The sequence below is a fragment of the Barbatula barbatula genome (assembly GCF_947034865.1).
Source record: "Barbatula barbatula genome assembly, chromosome: 10".
Taxonomy (NCBI): Eukaryota; Metazoa; Chordata; class Actinopteri; order Cypriniformes; family Nemacheilidae; genus Barbatula; species Barbatula barbatula.
The window spans coordinates 22,291,749-22,311,654 of record NC_136773.1 but is presented as its reverse complement, the minus strand read 5'-3'; the positions used below and the strand labels follow the sequence as shown (position 1 = coordinate 22,311,654).

The following is a 19,906-nucleotide window of genomic DNA, read 5'->3' as shown; positions in this document are numbered from 1 at the left end:
AGCGGACGGATGTGAGGATAGTTTTGTCCACAGGGACTGTATCAGCTGTTGCCCACCGACATGCACTTTTGAGAAAGAGTGTTTGGGCACCAATCTACACTGTCTTGATGGATGTTATTGTCCTGATGGTAAGACCTATGCTCAGATGCGGAAAGGATATTTATTACAAATATAATATACAATAATACAAAATGGCTTTTTGTTTTTAAAATGTCTGGTTACAAACTGTTGATCGCTCAAGATGTTGAGTCTCTCTTTCAGGTCAGATCCTGCAAAATGGCACCTGTATAGCAGTATCCCAGTGTCCTTGTGTGTACCACGGTACAGCATATCCTCTGGGTCACGTATTGGAGCAAGGCTGCAGTATCTGGTAAGAAATGTGTCACATCTTATTTTGTTTTTTATGACAAAAGAGCCATGTATGATTCAAGCAACATAGAAAATTTTATTTTTGCATGAGCTGTCACTTTAATCACTAAACATTCAGCAAGCACCGTGTTTGATTCATTATTTTAATTTTGTAATCAATAGTCACTTTAAGCAGTGTTGCTAAACTTGTGCAAATGTACTTTATGTCATTTTTATTTCTAGCGTTTGTATGGGCGGGGTGTGGAACTGTACCGAAAACAACTGCACTGGTGAACTTTTTGAGTATTATACACAGTACACTACCGTGTGAACTCACAGTTTTGTGACTGTTGTTTCTTGTGATCTTCATCTATGTTTCGGCATGGATTTTTAAAACCCTAGCGGAGTGTGCTGTAATGGGTGACGCTTATGTGACCACATTCGATGGCCGGATCTTCATGCACACAGGCTCTTGCCAGTACGTGCTGGTGAAATCCCGCAGTAACACCAAGTTTACCATCACGTTACAGTATACAGCCTGTGGAGAGGTAAGAGGTCTGCGCATGAGTGTGTGAGATCAGAGATGTTTGATGTGTGTTTGATGGAGTGCCTTATCTGTCTGTCTCAGCATCAATCGTGCATTCATTCAGTGGCTCTGGTGGTGGATGAGGACGTCAGCAGACAGGTCACTCTCACCAGAGAGGGTGAAGTTGTCATTGGGGCCAGTATGACCGTCAATCTGCCCTACACGGATGGTAAAAACATTAGTTTAAACATTTAAATGTGATACATTATGAACTGTCCCTTTAAGTGAAAATTAGTTCATTTAAAAGGATACTCCACCCAAAAATGAACACCTCGAGTTGTTTCAAATCTGTATACATTTCTTTGTTCTGTTGAACACAGAGAAAGATATTTGGAAGAAGGCTTTTAACCAAACAATTATTGGCCATCATAGACTATCATAGTAGACAAAATGACGATGGTAGTCAAAAGTGCCCCAGAACTGTTTGCTTTCCTACATTCTTCAAAATATCGTCTTTTGTTTTCAACAGAACAAAGACATTTATAAAGCAAATTTTCTATGATAGTGTATAGTGGGCATTCTTCCAAATATATTTGTATCTGAGCAAAGAAATGTATACAGATTTGGAGCGTGAGTAAATTATGACAGAATTTTTATTTTTGGGTGAACTGTCCCTTTTAAGGAAACTTAAAAGTATACTTGCAGTACAAAAACTACTAAGTAGTTTACAGAGAGTACACTTCAAAGTGTATATACTCAAATGTTTAGTGCTGTATACTTTTGTATGATGTATGCTATATAAAAGTAGGCTTTTAAGTATACTTATAGCATATTCTATAAACCTGGGTTAATTTAAGTTCTAAGTAGTATTGAAATACATAGTACACTACTAATACATTGGTATTACTATACTTACTTACTATAACATATACTTAAAGATATACTTGAACTTAAATATACTTTAAAAACGTATAATATATAACAAAAACATTTTTTTAAGGTTTATCTGTTGTCGTTTTGTCTCTGTTTGTCAGACGCGGTGAACGTACGCAGACTGACGTCTATGTTTGTGGGACTGAGGTCTGTGTTCGGACTGAGGTTTCAGTATGACTGGCAGGGTGGGCGGATCTACCTGCAGCTGGACAGCACCTGGACGGGCTCGACGCTCGGCCTCTGTGGAACTCTTAACGGCAACCTGCGCGATGACTTCCTGTGAGACCCTACTGAATTTTGGGAAAGAGTTATCTCTCTGTATTTCAGTGTGAGTTTTAGTTGTAACTATACATGTGGTTTTGGTATGTTGTTTACACTTTAGTTCACCTGCTGGAATGATTGAAGGAACTCCACAGCTTCACGTCAATGCTTGGAAAGTGTCTTCAGCATGTGTGAGCCCTGTCAACATACCCATAATCGACCCCTGCGAAATGAACCAGCAGAATGGTACATGTGCAATCCTTATATTAATAACTAATATAGCTGTCCTAGAAATATCTGAGGTGTTTTGATTACACAAGGCTGTTTAGTAGAATCTGTTCTCCAAAACAATCCAGTTGAAGTCAATAACATTTTATTTTACATTTGCAGTCAATCTTTCCGGATCACTGTATGATGTGGTTGTGTTGTATGTTTCAGTGTTTCATGCCGCGCAGTGTGACGTGCTGATAGAGGAAGTGTTTGCTCCGTGTCATGCCTATGTGAGTCCGAGCGTTTATCACCAGCAGTGTCGCTATCAGGCCTGCAGATGTGGCAGCCGATGCCTCTGTACAGCATTGTCGCACTATACCTACATCTGTGCCAAACACCACGTCATGATCAACTTCAGAGCACACGTCTCTGAGTGCGGTGAGTTACATATTCTTACATTTGTGCTACTGTCCAGTCTTCCCACTATTTACATCTGCTTATATCATTTCAAATGTGTCCATTAACCTTTTCACTCATCCCTTTAACTATCTACCTTGCTTTTCATCTACTCATCTGTCTAGACAGATATATCTTCTATATATCTGTCTGTCTATTTAAATATATGTCTGTCTATCTGTATATGTCTGTGTTTATGTCTGTCTCCCTGCCTTTCTGTTTGTCTTCTCTATATGTATGTCTGTCTATCTATATACTGTATCTGTCTGTCTATCTGTATATCTGTCTGTCTATCTATATGTTTTTCTCCCTGCCTGTCTGTCTGTCTTTCTATATATCTTTCCGTCTATCGATATATTTGTCTGTCTGTCTATCTGTCTGTCTGTCTACTGTATATATCTGTCTGTCCATCGACAGTATATACTGTATATATCTATACAGCTGTCTGTCTATCTATATTTCTATCTGCCTGCTTGTCCGTCTGTCTATCTATATGGTACATCTTTCTGTATGTCTGTTTATATATCTGTCTGTACATTATGTCTGTCTTTTTATAACTGTCTCCCTGCCTGTCTGTCTATATAATTCTGTCTATTTATCTGTCTGTCTGTCTATCTGTTTGTCGATATAGTATCTGTCTATCAAACATTTTAACACACACCCTTGGATCGTATCCTGGGATGCTTTTTAAAATCATGAAGTATCTCTATGATGGCTATGTTTGGTAAGTTATCTGTGTGTTTGTTTGTGTGTAGGTATGGTGTGTTTAGGGGGGATGATGTATCACCCATGCACATCAGCATGCGGCAGGACGTGTCAGTCAGTCAGCAGCGCCGAAGTGTGTGATGGAGACTGTGCCGAAGGATGCAGCTGTACCGAGGGAACGTTCTACGATCATGCTCGACAGCGCTGTGTGTTACTGTATGTCTGAATACACCAGTGCTGTTTACATCATTTGTTCACATTCCAGTTCTGTGAAATGACAAGTTTCTTTGGTTTCTTTAGTTCCCAGTGTCACTGTTATTTCATGGGTTCAGTGTATCAGTCAGGAGATGTTTCCTTCAGTTCTTCTGGACCTTGGTAAATGCGTGTTTCCAGAATGAAATGAATATACTAATGTTTATTAAATGACATCGTTGTCTGTGTGGAGTAATAAAGTGCTGTGTGTGGTTTATTCTCAGTCTCTGTAGAAACGGCCGAATGGAGTGTGTGCCAGAGGAAGGAGGTAAACTACTTTATCTTACACTTCATTCTCTTTCACCTCTGCCGTCCTTTGGAAGAATGTCTTGCAGGGTCAAGCGTTCGTTCCTCAGAGGCAGAGCTTTGAGGCGAGTGAATTCTAGACAGATCTTTACCCCAGATACACAGAAAGAGAGAGAGAGAGAGAGAGAGAGAGAGAGAGTCTGGTGGCAGCACACAGCAAATTCAACTTTTACATTTTTTCCAATCTCATGTTTTCATTTTTTGTAGATATGGCTGTGCTTCAGAATCTTTATTAGCTTTTGAGTGTACATGGATAGTCATTTGTGAACCAGTGGGCGGGGCTAGAGAAGTAGTCGTTGAAATCCTTCTGTGGAGGCGGTGTTCAATCTATCAACGTCATTGGTCCGCTGGGCCTGGTGTCAATAAAAGTCATTTCGGTAGCAAGGACGTCTTCAGTTCTGACACTTACAAGATGTTCGTTTGAATACGATGAGCTGCTATATGACAAAAGCTCAGGTTAAAATAGATTTCTTAATTCATGACGCCTAAAATATCTTCTTTTGAATTCTGCGAAGCTACCTACAAAACATCCCTAGCCAGCATCGCTCACTTTTGTTTTTGAAAATGTCAAATTAGGTTTCCTCTGGTACTCTTTGTCTATTTTTCTCTCCGCTCCTCCATCTCATCTTTATTTAGAGCCCGAGAGAGGAGATTGTCCCAATGGTAAAGTCTTCTACAGCTGCAGGGGTCACAGCGGGCTCGGACCTTCAGGTGTGGGCGTGGCCTGTGAGCTTACCTGTCGTAACCTGATGCTCAACCTGACCTGCCCTCCCATGACCCTGTGTGTACCAGGATGTGGATGTCCTGCAGGGTACTTGCGTTTGTATTCACATTAACAAATGTCTTGAAAAGCGTGTGTGTCTATTGACACTAGACGACGTAATCTTATACAGTGTTTTTGATTGGTGCAGTCTAGTGGCTCATAATGGAGAGTGCTATTACCCAGAGAACTGCCCCTGTGCATGGCTCGGTCTAGAGTATCTGCCTGGAGAGACCGTGGACACCCCATGCTATCGCTGGTCAGTGTGTCTGAGTGTTATCATGTGTAGCTTCATATACTGTACGTATAATATTAGTTTGATGTTGTGACACACACCTGCTCAATTTCCACATTCAGAATATTCGCAAACCCTGTTTATAGGACATAATGTGAATTATGTTGCAAACAAAAATGTTAAACGAATCAAAATAAGCTGTTATTTAGTGCTTACAAAAATGAATAGTTTTATCACAGTAAACACCATGGTAGGAAAAACATGGTTAGTTTGTGATTATTTCTTAGACAACTTCCCGCGGTGCATTCTGGGATACATTTGAAACTATTGAATGCGTTACATTGTATGCTTGGCACTTATTAGTATTAAGAAGTCATATGTTTGTTTTTTGGGGGTAGTATATATAATAGGAATGGCTGATATGTGGTCTCTCTCTCTCTCCAGTGTGTGTCATCGCGGATTCTTTAACTGCACGTATTCGCCATGTCCAGCGGTGTGTACCATGTACAGCGACCGTCATTACCATACATTTGACGGTCTTGAATATGACTACTTCAGCGACTGCCAAGTCTATCTTGTGAAGGTAATTTCACATGCGTGAATGTGGGAAAACCAACAGAAAGGTTTTTATGATGGGCTAATAAATCATTTAATATTTTTATTAAATTGGCATTTTGTATGAATATGCTCAGAACATAATCTAAAAGTTCTCTCAAAGTTATCAAAAACATTCTTGCCGTAACGTTAAAAGACCATTTTATCATCATAATATGATGATAAATGAATGAATATGCGTAGTTATCATCAAAGTCGCTTTGGATAAATGCAAATGTTCTAAAAACATGGTAAAAATGTCTGTTTTAGACTTAATTCTTACATTGTAGTGGAAAAATCATTAGTAACGTTTTTATAACCTTATGGGAATGATGGCTTAACGTTCTTGGAACATATGTTTTAGCCGGGCATCATTATATTACCGTCTGTTATTGAATCTTATGGAACGCCCTCACAGTACTTTTCCCATCAAAGAGTGTGAAGCGTAAGAGTTTAAGTTTTGTTGTTACAACTTACGGATAGCGGTGATGACCACTAGCCCTGTGTGCAAATCTTGCAACCATGCAAAGCCGCTTACCAACTTACCTTAAGAAAGAGATTGTTTCACAAGCGTCACGCCTGCACAGACATTTTTACGGAGCGTGTGTGCGCTCCTACACTTTATGGACTTCATTGAGGCCGGATAGAGTAGCAAGGAAAGAGATCTGCTTCAACCGCCTGTAATCTTGGGAAAATCGGAGGGGAGTTTTAATTAGACTACGACTGTGGTAATGGAGCCTGAGTTAATGTCAGTCCCAGCACAGGAACTGAGCAAAGTGCCGCACGTAACAAAGAGCAATCTGTTCCCCATCAGCCTACGCAATGTTACCTTTTTTGCCCTAAATGGCCGAGAAAGTGTGTGTATGGCTGTCTGCGTGTGTGTGTGGATGCTTGAGGTACAGAAGAATGGACTTTGGTGTCTCCTAAAGGCCAGTGATTCTCTAAGGAGCCCAGCGATCCACCCAGGGGACAAACCTTTCCTATCACCACAAAAAGAAATGCCTTCAGTCATACACACACACACACAGAGAGACTCACAACAACACACTGGGTTTAGTTACATATAACACGATATGCCTATGCTTAGTTTTAACCTACGCATTGATTATTTAAATGATCTGTTTGTTCGAATGATTTATTTTGCTTCTAAATTAATATCATTGAATTCTTGTGTTAAATCTGAATCTAGAGTGTCGGCGAGACGGAGGTCTCCATCATGGCTCAAAATAAAGACTGCTATGAAAGTGGGATTGTCTGTATGAAGTACCTGCTTATCTATGTTGGACTCACCAAGATCTACTTCAGTGATAACTCTGGTAAACCTGTGAGTATACCGAACAACACACACACAAACAAACAAATGAAAGGGATTTTCTGTCTGATTGAAGAAACCTTGTGACCTCGGGTTGGTTGTCTTCAGCATCTTGTAGTCTGTATGTTATCTGTGTGCTTTTGACTCTAGAGCTCATCTACTGTGGTCGGGAGAGGGTTTGAGTTTCAGCTCTTGGGTGCGGGATACTACACAGTGGTCCACTTCCCCGCCCAGGATTTGACTGTTTTATGGGACCGCAAGACAACCGTCCATATCCGCGCTGGACCGCAATGGAAGGTTAGAAGTCATTGGGTCTGAATGCACAGTCACTCTTAGAAACACAACAGGACAGATGTACGACATGTATAAATGCAGAGATATTTGATCTTTTTTGATTGTAGGGTCAGTTGAGTGGTCTGTGCGGGAACTTTGACATGGTGACAGTAAATGACATGACCACAGCGGGACACATGGAGGTCAGTAATGCACAGGCGTTTGGAGACAGCTGGGCTGTCGGGCAGGTAAGACACCTGTCTTAGGAAGAGTGAAAAATGTATATACTGCAAACAAAAGTTCTTATTTACTATTGTAAGTACAAATGTTTTAAATTCCTAAATTAAGATACATGACATAAGATACTGAGTCTTGTTTTTTTATATTAAGTGAGTAAATGTTTGAAACCAGTGGAAAGAAAAACAACTTGAAAAAGAATTTCAATTGTATTTTCAGAAACAAGCATTCTTATGTCATTTTTCATGTCTGTAAATGTATCTTGATTTAAGAATATTTAGTTGTTTGTCCTGGAGACACACTTAACAAGAACATTTGAGCTGTCTTTACTGAAATTAAATTGCCCTGACATATAAAATATGTAATTGCCATTGTTTTGTCTCAAGAGGCACACCAGCAATTTTTTTTACCAGGCATTTTATCAAAAGCGACTCCTAATTTAACAAAGACATAGTCCTGGCTTAAGCAAAGACGAAGAAACTGGGCCTAAGACTTTGAAAACAAGACCAAATACTTAACATCTTTGAATAAATTTTTGCAGAGTGCTTATCACGTAAATCAAAAAAAAGTTTATAAATTACAATTAACAATTCTTTGTGTATGAGTTAAACACTAGACATTAAGAAACTATGAGATTGGAGGAATAGTTTGGGGAAAATAAGCAAGATAAATCAAGATTTGACCTCAGTGTGTGTGTTTTATGTGTGTAGTGTGATAGTGATTATGTAGTACGCAGGCCATGTGAAGGAGACCTAAGCCGGCAGCCGTACGCTAAGCGCGAGTGTGGTCTCCTGTACAGTGACGTCTTTGCTCCGTGTCACAATGTGGTGAGCATCTCCTAAGGGCTTTAACAACACACTTGTCATACCGTCAAAAAGGGCACATCTTACCCACAACCACACACAGACACGTCTGATGAAATCACAAATAGAGGCTTTCATATTTTATCCAGTTGGCCACTAGGGGGCTGTACAAGTTCAGCAAGCCACATACCACCATCAAGTGTTCCCGTGTGTTATGCAACCATTTGTATCTTGTGGCAGGTTAATTGGTGCTGATATCCAGTATTCTCTAATCCTTTATTGTTCTGTGCTCATTGTGTAACCAAACCCCCCCTGCGGACCCCCAGGTGGACGTGACCTGGTTCTACAAGAACTGCCTGACGGACACCTGCAACTGTAACCGCGGGGGGGATTGCGAGTGTCTGTGCACCAGCATCGCAGCGTACGCACACAAGTGCTGTCAACATGGCGTGACAGTGAGCTGGAGATCCCCCACTGTATGCTGTGAGTATAAGCTCACACGTGCCATGAGCCTCATGACCTTTTGACCCGCTTCTACTATCTGTTATATTAGGTCAACACATGTTAAAGGGATAGTTCACCTAGAATTGAGATTCTGTCATCGTGTTATAATTATCGTGTCATTTCAAACCTGTTTGACTCCGCAAACACAAAAGATATTTAAGATATTTTAACGAACGTTGATCATCAAGCAGCACTGGCCTCCATTGGCTTCCATTGTATGAACACGATATCACTGAGACATTTCTCAAAATATCTTCGTTTGTGCTACACATATACAAAAAATGATATGATCATTTTTTTATTCTTTATTATTGTTAGTTTTAGATGAACATTTGAATGGTGACCAGGATGAAAATAAATCTGATCAAATCTGATCTTGTAGGCTCGTCTGTATCCTCAATATTGTTTCCAGCAACATACAGCGGTTTTCTTAAAGCACATAAATCTTCTTGTATATTTGAAACTGTCTTATATTACAGCCAATAAATAAAACTGAGCCTTAAAAAACTTCCCAAAGAATATTCTGTTTCATATTGTGTTGAAAATGCGGTTTCATACTGTGTGTTTTTCTTCGACAGCATATGATTGTGAATACTACAACCAAGGTAGAAATCCTTTATTCTTCTTATGTCGTAATCCAAGCAGACGTTCTTGCTCTAACCCATTTATTTATATGTGTATTTGTGTCTTTGTTTGTGTTTGTAGAGTTGGGAGAGGGTCCATTTACTCTGTCTAATACAGAGCAGAATGAATCGGCGTGTGTGTTTGGGGCAAACGTGAGCAGTGGTGAAGTGTTTCCTCTCTTGAGGACCAGCGCTCAACCCAGCACTATCTTCCACTTCATGATCACTACAGGATTATATAAGGACCGAGCGTCCCGTGAGCGCACGAAAATACACGGAACCAAACACTAAAATGATTCAGACAAAACAAGAATCAAACAGAAATACAAAAACATTTTCAGACGATAATGTAATGCATCATAAAAATAAATGGAAAATCACATTTAGTTTTCACTGAGGACTGAAAAATGATTTGTCAAAGCATGCGTTTGATATTTTGTTGTGTGTTTAGGACTTCCGGTTGTCTCACTGGAGTCGGCAGAGAGGCCCAATTTCTTCTTGTGTGTCACCGGCAACCGTGCGTTACGGTTGGAGCACTGGCAGCCCGGGGAGGAGTTCAGACAACGGGCCAGCTTCATACACCACCAGGGATTGTGGGTACCTGGACGATCCTCCTTTGAGTTACACAGTCAGAAGGGCGTCTTCCTCACCATCACACGCGCACAAGCTCGAGCTCAGAACTACGACCACGCAAATACCTTCAAAATCAGCAGCAGTTTCATCATTGAGGGTAAGATTTTGTGGAGGTAAATACTTGCGTAATTTCTCATATTGTACACTGCTTAAAAATATTTTCCAGTACAGATATCTAAAAATTCTTGAATCAAGATCAAGACTCAACATGACCTGAGATATTAAGACGTGTTTTCTGAAAAGAATAAAATGTATATCCTTATTCAGTACAGTATTTTTTATTGATTTAAGCATACAAATTCAGTAAACAAGACTTGCGCGTCATATTCTCGATAAATGCATCTTTATTTAATTTTTTTGATATATACAGTATGTACTCGTAATCAACACAGAAATACAATTTAGATATTTTAGTACTTCTATTTATTTTGTTTATTTAAAATTTTAAAGTCCCAGTGAAATAAAAAATGACAATTCCTATTTTTTCATTAAATATTGCCACGTTCATTGTAAATAGCTCACAAACGTGGGTCATTCTTTTTCATTCATGTGCCCTCAAAATAAAAATAAATGCACTTCCGCCCTCTAGTGACTATCTATCTCAAATGACGTAAGTGAGATGGCTTGGGCGGAGCATCCGATAACTCCTCCCCTTCAACTGTCAGTCTGCTCCCAGCTCCATTTCAAAATGCAAGGGATGTTTATATACATCCAATCAATTCGAGGTGAAAAAACAAGTCACGCCCACAGTTTTTTCTCATTCAAAATGCGTCAGTACACAGACGTAAAAACGTTCGCAACTTCCAGTTCACGGGAATGTAAATAAATAAATAAAAAATACTATACCTCACAAATACCTCATTCGTTTCTAAAATATACTCTGTGTGTTTTTGTGCATTTTAGAGAGCAGTTTTGTCATTCCCTACCGCTTGATGTGCGAGTGGAAATATCACGCGTGTGCCAGTCCGTGTGTAAAAACATGCAATGACCCTGATGCCACACGCTGCCAGTTCTTACCTCCGTAAGATTACACATGTTTATATTAATCATAATACACATTATACTATATCTCTACTATATCAGGCTATATCTCGACATCAGATTATCATAGAAACTTGTGGCTGGTCTCTTCTGGCTTACTGTAGGTCTGTATAAAACACTCAGGACACACTAACAAAGCACTAAAACAATAATCTAAAAAGTTTAGAAACCATGAATCAACGGCCCTATATTGTGAAGGTGACTTCTTTTGGTGTGTGTGTTGCGTGTGTAGGGTTGAAGGATGTTTTCCACGCTGTCCCAAGCCGATGCTGCTGGATGAGGTGACCAGACGATGTGTCTACCAAGAAGACTGTATGTCTGATGCCATCTTCCTCGCCATCATAAAGTCACATGGTTCGATTCATCTTCGCATATGTGCTGGCTATAAAAGGTTTGTTTCCGCAGGTGTGATTTTGTTTCCAACACCGACACCGTACATGTATGTGACCCGATCGAACAGAACCACAGCGGCACCCACTTCCATTTCCACACCGACGACTACAACCACAACAACCCCTTCCACCACAACAGAAACACCCAGTACCGCTCCGAGCACCACGGCCAGTACTACAGTCATGACTACACCTTTGGAGACGGATTTGATTGTCAGTCCAACCACACTCACATTACCACCAACGACACCCACGCTGGCTACAACCACACCCACTGCAACTCCCACCACTCCCTCTCCAACAACTACAGAACAGCCTTTGATCACTACAGCCCCGCCCACCACCAAAACCACCACGCCCACTACAGCACCTACAACTCCGATTGTGACCACATCAACCACGGAGGTACTGACAACAAAACCAGAGACGACCCCTCCGACCACCATCGTTCCTTTTACAACCAACGTCGTCATCACAACCGAGACCACAACAGAACCGACCTCGACAGCCATCACCACAGAGACAACATCCGTCTCCACGACAACAACGGAAGAACCATCAACAACCTCTGAACCGATTCGGTCAACCTCTTCAGGAACGAGTCGTCCTCCATTCGTACTACCCACAGGACCCTGCACGGTGAGAGAGTGTTTGGGTGTTAAAGGAGTAGTTCGCCACTAAAGGAAATTTCTTTCATCATTTACTTACCCTTTTGTCATTTCAAACCTGTATGGCTCTCTTTCGATGGTTCCCGTTCACATCTATTGTATGAACACCAATGCCAAAGTCAATGGGGACCAACAGTTTTCTGTCACCAACGTTCTCCAAAATATCATCTTTTGTGTTGCGCAGAAGAAAGAAAGCCATACCGAAATGTTAAGATGGTGAGTAAATGATGACCGAATCATTTTGGAGGAAACCGCTCCTTTATCATTGGGAATTTACAGAACGCAGCTTTTAAAGTAATTCAAATGATGTAATATGTAGGAACCAGAATCGATGGAATAGTTAAATTCCTCACAACTCCTACTGAATGCTTAGTGTGTGTTCTTTCCAAGAGAGATGTGTTTTGCCTCTCAGTAACTGTTGATTTAACTCCTACAAGATATGAGTGATGACATGTTGTCTTCCAGTTCACCTCCCTGACCTGGATATCTCTCAGACACACATGCACACAAACACAGCCCCAAAATTAAACCTCAATCCAGGGACGCCTCTATCTGTCAATCACACATACTGTAACTCCCTATTTGAAGTCATTACTGTCCCCTTGCCAGGATGTTTGGAGATGAGCGTCATGTGTTGAGGCACAGTAAACATGTTGGTTTATTTCTTGTAATATCCAGTAACAGACCACAGGCGTCAATTGATAAGGTAGTAGATGAACACATCCATCATGGCTCCTATCAGAATGTGCGTCACGGATGCTATCATGATGATCATGTTTTCTCTCACAGCCTCCGTATTCGTTGCGTGTGGACGAGTGCAGCGAGTACATCTGCTTTAATGGACAGCTGATGCTGCACAATTCCTCTCAACACTGCAGATACGACATCAGCCAACCCCAGTGTAACCTGCTGGGCACACCCATCCAGACCAACACAGACCCCTGCTGTCCGCTCTGGCAGTGCCCATGTAAGAACCACACACGCATCACAAATTCTCAAAAATGATGAAAGAATATTTATGTTTGAGTGCAACAGTTTGGCGAAAAATAAAATGCTCTTAAACCGTGGACTGTGAACATTTGGAATATACAACCGCAGACATGAATTTATAAAGAATGTTTGTTATTGATGTTTGTTTTTAACGTGTGTGTTATCAGGTCGCTGCTCTATCATCTCTGATCTGCGCGTGATTACATTTGATGGGAATAATGTGGCCCTGTATGACATCGGCTCTTATATTCTGGTCCATTTGCCTCGAGAGAAAATAGTAGGACACATTGAGAAATGCCCCACAAGTGAGGTAAACACACGCTAACATTAAAATACGCAGGAACATACCTCATCTTCTCTTTTTCACTCTTTATTCTTTGTTTGCAGAGTGTGAACTACATCAGACGGCCGGTAAGTGCGTCTTTGGCTTTTTTTATGGTGTTTTTGAAAAACGTTATTCCATTCAGCAAGCATCACAAACTCATTTTCTGTCTTGTTAGACTCCCTCGGGTGGAACCTCCGGTCTGTGTTTCAAGAAACTGAACATCACCACTCATTCATACAGAATCATGGTCAACCGTCTGGATCGCAGGGTAACACATTTCAGCACTTGTTAAAGGTCCTGTGATGAAATTTAGCGGCATCTCACTCCACTCCTCCCTTTCGAAGCTCTACGGTGGCTGACACAGAACTAAGATGTCGTCACGTTTTGGATTCTTTGTCGAAGTAGATTTATGAAACGTGCTCTGTAGATCAGTTTGTCCGTTTAGGGCTACTGTAGAAACAACATGGTAGATTCCACGGTTTATGTAGATAGAAACTCTCTCGTTTTGAGAGAATAAAAACATAACGCTTTATTATGTAAGGTCTTTAGACACCTCTGATGATATAGTTATGTATATTATGTTGCATTTCTGTCAATAGATCCGGCAAAAAAATGAAACACTCGACCTTTTCCATGCAGTCATTATAGTTTTCAGTTTTATAGTAGATAATAATAATATATTAATAGTTTAATCAGTTTAGATTAGTTTGTCATTTTATTAGTTTTGTTTATTTTAATGTTTATATTAAGTTAAATCTATTTTCATTTCAGTTTTAGTTTAGTTTTTAATTATTTTAAGTTAAACATTTGAGTGCCTTTTATATCCCATGTCAGTTTATTTTAAAATAATGTTTAGCCCAATATTTTATTTGATTTCCAAACTATAATAACCTTGGTTAACATCAGTTGTTTGCAAAAGTAAATTGTTCAATGAAACCCAAAAAATTTTTGTCAGTAAGCGCTGTATGAGATGTGACGTGTTGATATGTGATGGTTGTTTGATCTAACGCAGGTCTCAGTGAATCAGATTATGGCCCGCTTGCCTTTCACCAGACAGAACCTCCATATTGATGACACCGGGACAATGTACATCATCAACACTCCCGGTGGGATTAGCATCCAGTGGTACCATAGCACTGGTATCATGGTCCTTCAGTACACAAAACCTGATAACACCTCCACCAGAGGACTCTGCGGTCAGTTTGTGTTTGGATCACAACATCGTTTTACCTAGACCATCTGAAATCATAGTTTTTCATTTTAAACGTTTCTGATCGTCTTTGTTTAATTCATCAGTCCACGCGATGCTTATGAAAAACTTTCTTTTGATATAATAATATACACAATGTTAGCCAATAAAATTTTCTTTGTAGATTCTGAATGTCACATCATGTGGTATGAACACCTTGTAAGCATGTGTGGTATGTTTCATTATTAAAATCACTTTGATTATCAGCGAATGTTTGCTGTCTCAGGTTGTTGTAACGGTAATCCGGCCGATGACCTGCGGCTACCCAACGGAACCGTGGTGCGGGATGTGGAAGACATTCCCTTATTTCTCCACGGATGGATGGTGGATACGTCAGAGGACACGGATTACTTCCGCAGAGTGGGAGACAACTGCACTACAGGCAACTGCTCCAAATGTTTTACCATGCTCAACCAGACACCTTTCTCTAGATGTCACCACAAGGTACTACACACACCAAATGTACACATACAATAGTGGCCAAATATGATGTTCAGAGGTCATATTAATACAATATTTGCCTTTAACGTCCACTATGGTCAGATTAAACCAACATTTCTCTCTAAGGGCCAGATTTCCAAAAATATAAATATAATGCGGGCCAGTTTTTTGATTTAGTTATATTGTATTTCTGTTGTTTATAGCATTTTGTTCATTTTATACAGATTTGTGTTGCTGTTTCTTATAGGTCATGTATTAAAACATGCACACAAATATTGATCACAGTTTCATGATATTTAAGTTAAAGGATTTTCAAATAATCTATCTTTTATATTCCTTAATGCACTAGTTTACACGCAAATTAAATTGCTGTTAATTTACTCACCCCCAGTCCCAAAGTACATTCAAGATCTGGGCGCCATTGTTTTTTCAAGTAGATAGGGTATTAATAAAGATATTTAGTTGAATGAATGAAAGTTAAAAACGCTAATACATTCAACACAAAAGTAATCCCTGCCCCTTCTGATGCTAAACGGACGTCTTTTAAAGCGAATCAATTGATCTGTGCAAGAAACTAAATGCTATTATCGCTTATACGGAAATACCCAGTATATCTGGGATATATGGGATATACAAATATGATCCCAACCATATTTGGAGTCAGGTTCCTCTTCAATTGTACTGACAGGTACGCCCACCTTTGGGCGGTCTTAGTCAAATCATACCATGAACTGATGTAGATATGTGGTGGGGTGTGGTTACACGAGGCGTTTTAGACAGGTGGGGGTGAGCATTCGCTTTTAGATAGAATGCTTCTTTTGTCCTGATACTTAGATTTTTGCAATTTTACGTGTCTAATAAAAAAATGCATGGGCAACGTGGGAAAAACACGTATTAGTGCCATATGACCCCTTTAAGTTTCTTGGACACACCAATCAAATCGCTTTATACGACGTCAATATACAGTATCATTATGAGCAGCCGGAATTACTTTTGTATTGAAAGTACCAGCGTAATGGACTTTCAAAGATGTGGCATCTCAGGACATCTCAGGCTAAGATGATTGGCGGGCAGCATTTGGCTAGCGGGCCACCAGTTGACTAGCCCCGGATTAAACCATCACAATATGAACCGTTGTACAACTCTGCCGAAAAATAACTATAGGAACCATCACAGAAATTCAATTCAATTAAAATACCATTATGAACCATAAGCTTTTTCCATTAAAACCGTTACAAAATTCATTTTTGTAGTGTGTTTTGGGCACTATCCCAGTAGGATTGAACATCACACCAATAGAATCCATCACATACCAGTAGATACCGTTACAGTTTACATTAAAAACAATGCAAATCCCTTTAAAACCATTGTGAATTGCTTCCATTAAAATAATTATATATTCATTTTGTTGTAGTGCGTTTTGAGCATTATTTCAATAGGATTTAATGGACCCATCTGCCAGATATAGCATCCCACCAATAGAATCCATCACATACCAGTAGACACTTAAATAGTGTCCATTAAAACCAGTCAAATTCCCATTGAGTCCATTACATTTTCTTTTGTTTTTATGCAGGGTTCGGTTGTTTGTAATGGAGAGAAAACACAACTTGGTTTTAAGTTGACAAAATGATATGTTTTATTGTAATGTACAGAAAATATGTACACACACACTATTAAAGTAAATTGTGCATTTTTATATGGGTTTTTTCTGTTGTTTTCCGCAGGTTTCTCCGGAGAACTTCTGTGATAAGATCTGGGCCGGTGATCTTCATTATAAAGAACATGAGTGTGATTTTCTGGCTGCTTATGTGGCCATTTGTTACACACATCAGATCTGCTTCAGTTGGAGAACAAGCGGTTTCTGCCGTGAGTGTGTTTAGATACTGACAACACCAGTCAAACGTCTCAATGACGCTTCTCTTTGACACCATAAAATCTAAAGTTTTGCCTCGGTGTGCATTTTAAGCCACTTCAGTCGATCTTCAAAGCTTAAATGTTTGAAATAAATTTTGTAGACAAATGTCGTATGTGCTTGCGTAGCTAAATTTTGAATTGAAGATGAATGCGTTTTAAATGGATGAGCTTACAGTAAATACAATCTCATAACGCACCTCACGAAGTTTTCGTTGTTGTGTGTTGTAGCGCTCAAATGTCCTCCCGGGAAGGAATATCAACCGTGTGTGAACACATGCAAGACCCGGACGTGTCAGAACCGCGATTACTACGAGGAAAGCACCTGCCTGTCCATCCGAGAAGAGTGTGTTTGTAAAAGTGCTACCATCCTGCACCGCGCAGACTCCGCCTTCTGTGTCACCGAGGACCAATGCGGTGAGAACGGCGAGAACCTTTGCATTCACGAAGCCTATTAAACAAACTGCTGTTGACACGTGTCTGTTAATGTCATTCACCTGTGATCAGTTTGTACGGATAATGACGGTTCTCCGCGGGCTCCTGGAGAGGTGTGGAACGGATCTCTGCGCGGCTGCTGCTTGTTCACATGTCTGGAGAACGGCAGCGTGGTGCCTGTGGAACCCGAGTGCAGTTATGAACCCGCGCCGCTGTGTGAGAGAGAGGGAGAGTATGCAGTCGATGTGCTGGAGGAAGGAGTATGCTGCCCAAAGAAGATCTGTGGTATATAATAACTAAAATCCAATTCACATATTACACATAATTCACTTTTTCAGGTGTATGAAGATGCCAGTATTGGCCGGTTTTGCATCCAAGTTTAATTCGATGTCTTTTTGTGCAGAATGCAACCTAACCATCTGTCAAAGTGAGGTGCCCAGTTGTGAGAACGGAAACAAGTTGGTGATCGGTTACAGCGCTATTTCATGCTGTCCTGAATATAGATGTGGTGAGAGAGACATACATGTTCATGCAATCTTGACCGTGATGGCTGTTAATATGTTCGGTATATAAGATGGAGTGTTCTGATTGGTCTGTCAGAGTGTGATCCGCTGTCGTGCCCAAGTGTCCCGGCTCCGCTCTGCAGAGAAGATCAGTTTCTGGTCGAGGTCAGAGGAGAACGCAGCTGCTGCTACAGTTACCTCTGTGGTACTAACATTATACACTTTACCATACTTTCAAATAGATACAATCTTATGGACTAGACTTGTTCAGAGCTGGTAAACAACAGTCGATATACACACACTGATGGACATTAAGTACGCTTTACAGAATTAAAGGCAAGGCAAAGGCAAGTTTATTTGTATAGCACATTTCATACACAATGGTAATTCAAAGTGCTTTACATAGAAGAAATTAAAAATATCCATTTGATAAAACAGTGAAGAAATAAGAAAAATGAAATTAAAATTTATTAATTAAAGGTATAGTTCACCCAAGAATGTAAATACTGTCATCATTTACTGGCCTTCGAGTTGTTCCAAATGTGTATAAATGTCTTTGTTCTGATGAACACAAATATATTTGGAAGAATGTTTATAACTAGACAGACATTGACTATCATAGTAGACAAAATGACAATGGCAGTCAAAAGTGCCCAAGAACTGTTTGCTGTCCTACATCTTTCAAAATATCTTCTTTTGTGTTCAACAGAACAAGAGAAAATGATAAAGTGTTTTTTCCTACTACGGGAGGATAACTATCACTATAGTAATTTGCTGAAATTTCAGTTTTATTGTTATTATTTTGAATCGAAAATTGAAAATCTTTTCATTGTGATTTGAGTTTTTTATATTACTACACAGATTGATTTTAGTGCCTAAACTTAACTTTTCAGTTTATTGCTAATGCAACATTTCTAATTATGTTTTTTACTTACCATATTTTAAAGAATATATTATCAATAAACAAATAAACAACATGTAAATATGTAAACACATTTTATGTGTTATATACAATATAATATGCATTTATAATATATTAATAGTAATTCAGGCCGAGAAACACATTATTGACATAATCACGGTTATGCAGTTGCTCTCATAGCTTCTTAATTCTCACTCCAGCAAGTAGATCAATGATTTGTATGTTTTGCAGTATGTGAATCCTGTATAGAACCTATTCCAGTGTGTTTGACTGGAGAGATACTGGCTGTGGATATAAACACAACCAATCACTGCTGTCCAGAGTATCACTGTGGTATGTAACATGCAGTACAAACGCAGTCAGTTGTGAGTCATTATGAGCCGGTCATAATAAGACATTGAAGCGGTGTGTGTTGATCTTTCAGTTTGTGACATAAGTTTGTGTCCTGAGTCCAGCGTGAGTTGCGCTACTGGAGCTGTGATGCTCAAGAGACCCGTGCCAGAGAGCTGCTGTCCAGAGTCCCACTGCGGTACCCGCACACACTGTTCTGTTTAAATGAACTATTTATACATTTTATCTACATAAAACATCATTTAGAATTGAATGAAGTCAAGAGCTTTGTCCGAAACCACACTTTAATACAGTGCAGTATATTTGGAATCAGTTATTTAATCGTTTTTTTCCCACAATAGACATTTTTTCCTGCAGTTTTGTCTCTCAATACAGCCACAATTAAATACAAACACACACACACACACACACACGCTATCAAAACATGCATTTGAAAATCTATTTGATAAATGTAATACAAAAGAGTACAATACAAATATCTTGATACTTGAATATGGTTTATAATACCAGGTTATATATATATATTAAAATACCATAATATCAATACCACTCATTCGTAAGTGTTCACAAGTCTCAGCTCACAACATTAAAAAACCCTGTTTATTTTTGCAGAATGTCAGTGTCATAGTATCACACCCCCTGTCTGCACTGTGGTAGGTATTTTAATTTACAGTGCATTTTTATTTGCATGCATGCCGCATCTT

General features: G+C 39.6%; 1 protein-coding gene across 1 annotated transcript in view; it reads left to right on the top strand.

Annotated features, from left to right (window-relative positions):
* Nucleotides 1–19,906, top strand: part of otogl (otogelin-like) — a gene marked incomplete at its 5' end in the record, with an annotated part of 30,429 nt that overhangs the window by 4,855 nt on the left and 5,668 nt on the right. Inside the window, 39 exons of the mRNA XM_079466012.1 lie at nucleotides 3–128; nucleotides 262–370; nucleotides 592–638; nucleotides 751–896; nucleotides 977–1,103; nucleotides 1,909–2,086; nucleotides 2,190–2,314; nucleotides 2,507–2,716; nucleotides 3,490–3,655; nucleotides 3,740–3,814; nucleotides 3,916–3,959; nucleotides 4,634–4,808; nucleotides 4,909–5,016; nucleotides 5,437–5,575; nucleotides 6,776–6,910; nucleotides 7,049–7,195; nucleotides 7,300–7,419; nucleotides 8,119–8,235; nucleotides 8,538–8,694; nucleotides 9,294–9,320; nucleotides 9,421–9,594; nucleotides 9,790–10,068; nucleotides 10,875–10,992; nucleotides 11,245–11,324; nucleotides 11,418–12,043; nucleotides 12,862–13,039; nucleotides 13,230–13,372; nucleotides 13,450–13,473; nucleotides 13,563–13,655; nucleotides 14,400–14,583; nucleotides 14,863–15,080; nucleotides 16,805–16,946; nucleotides 17,223–17,408; nucleotides 17,499–17,711; nucleotides 17,830–17,934; nucleotides 18,027–18,134; nucleotides 19,083–19,184; nucleotides 19,276–19,380; nucleotides 19,815–19,855. Of these exons, the coding sequence (XP_079322138.1) occupies nucleotides 3–128; nucleotides 262–370; nucleotides 592–638; nucleotides 751–896; nucleotides 977–1,103; nucleotides 1,909–2,086; nucleotides 2,190–2,314; nucleotides 2,507–2,716; nucleotides 3,490–3,655; nucleotides 3,740–3,814; nucleotides 3,916–3,959; nucleotides 4,634–4,808; nucleotides 4,909–5,016; nucleotides 5,437–5,575; nucleotides 6,776–6,910; nucleotides 7,049–7,195; nucleotides 7,300–7,419; nucleotides 8,119–8,235; nucleotides 8,538–8,694; nucleotides 9,294–9,320; nucleotides 9,421–9,594; nucleotides 9,790–10,068; nucleotides 10,875–10,992; nucleotides 11,245–11,324; nucleotides 11,418–12,043; nucleotides 12,862–13,039; nucleotides 13,230–13,372; nucleotides 13,450–13,473; nucleotides 13,563–13,655; nucleotides 14,400–14,583; nucleotides 14,863–15,080; nucleotides 16,805–16,946; nucleotides 17,223–17,408; nucleotides 17,499–17,711; nucleotides 17,830–17,934; nucleotides 18,027–18,134; nucleotides 19,083–19,184; nucleotides 19,276–19,380; nucleotides 19,815–19,855 (5,597 nt within the window). The remainder of the gene's footprint in view (nucleotides 1–2; nucleotides 129–261; nucleotides 371–591; nucleotides 639–750; nucleotides 897–976; nucleotides 1,104–1,908; nucleotides 2,087–2,189; nucleotides 2,315–2,506; nucleotides 2,717–3,489; nucleotides 3,656–3,739; nucleotides 3,815–3,915; nucleotides 3,960–4,633; nucleotides 4,809–4,908; nucleotides 5,017–5,436; nucleotides 5,576–6,775; nucleotides 6,911–7,048; nucleotides 7,196–7,299; nucleotides 7,420–8,118; nucleotides 8,236–8,537; nucleotides 8,695–9,293; nucleotides 9,321–9,420; nucleotides 9,595–9,789; nucleotides 10,069–10,874; nucleotides 10,993–11,244; nucleotides 11,325–11,417; nucleotides 12,044–12,861; nucleotides 13,040–13,229; nucleotides 13,373–13,449; nucleotides 13,474–13,562; nucleotides 13,656–14,399; nucleotides 14,584–14,862; nucleotides 15,081–16,804; nucleotides 16,947–17,222; nucleotides 17,409–17,498; nucleotides 17,712–17,829; nucleotides 17,935–18,026; nucleotides 18,135–19,082; nucleotides 19,185–19,275; nucleotides 19,381–19,814; nucleotides 19,856–19,906) is intronic.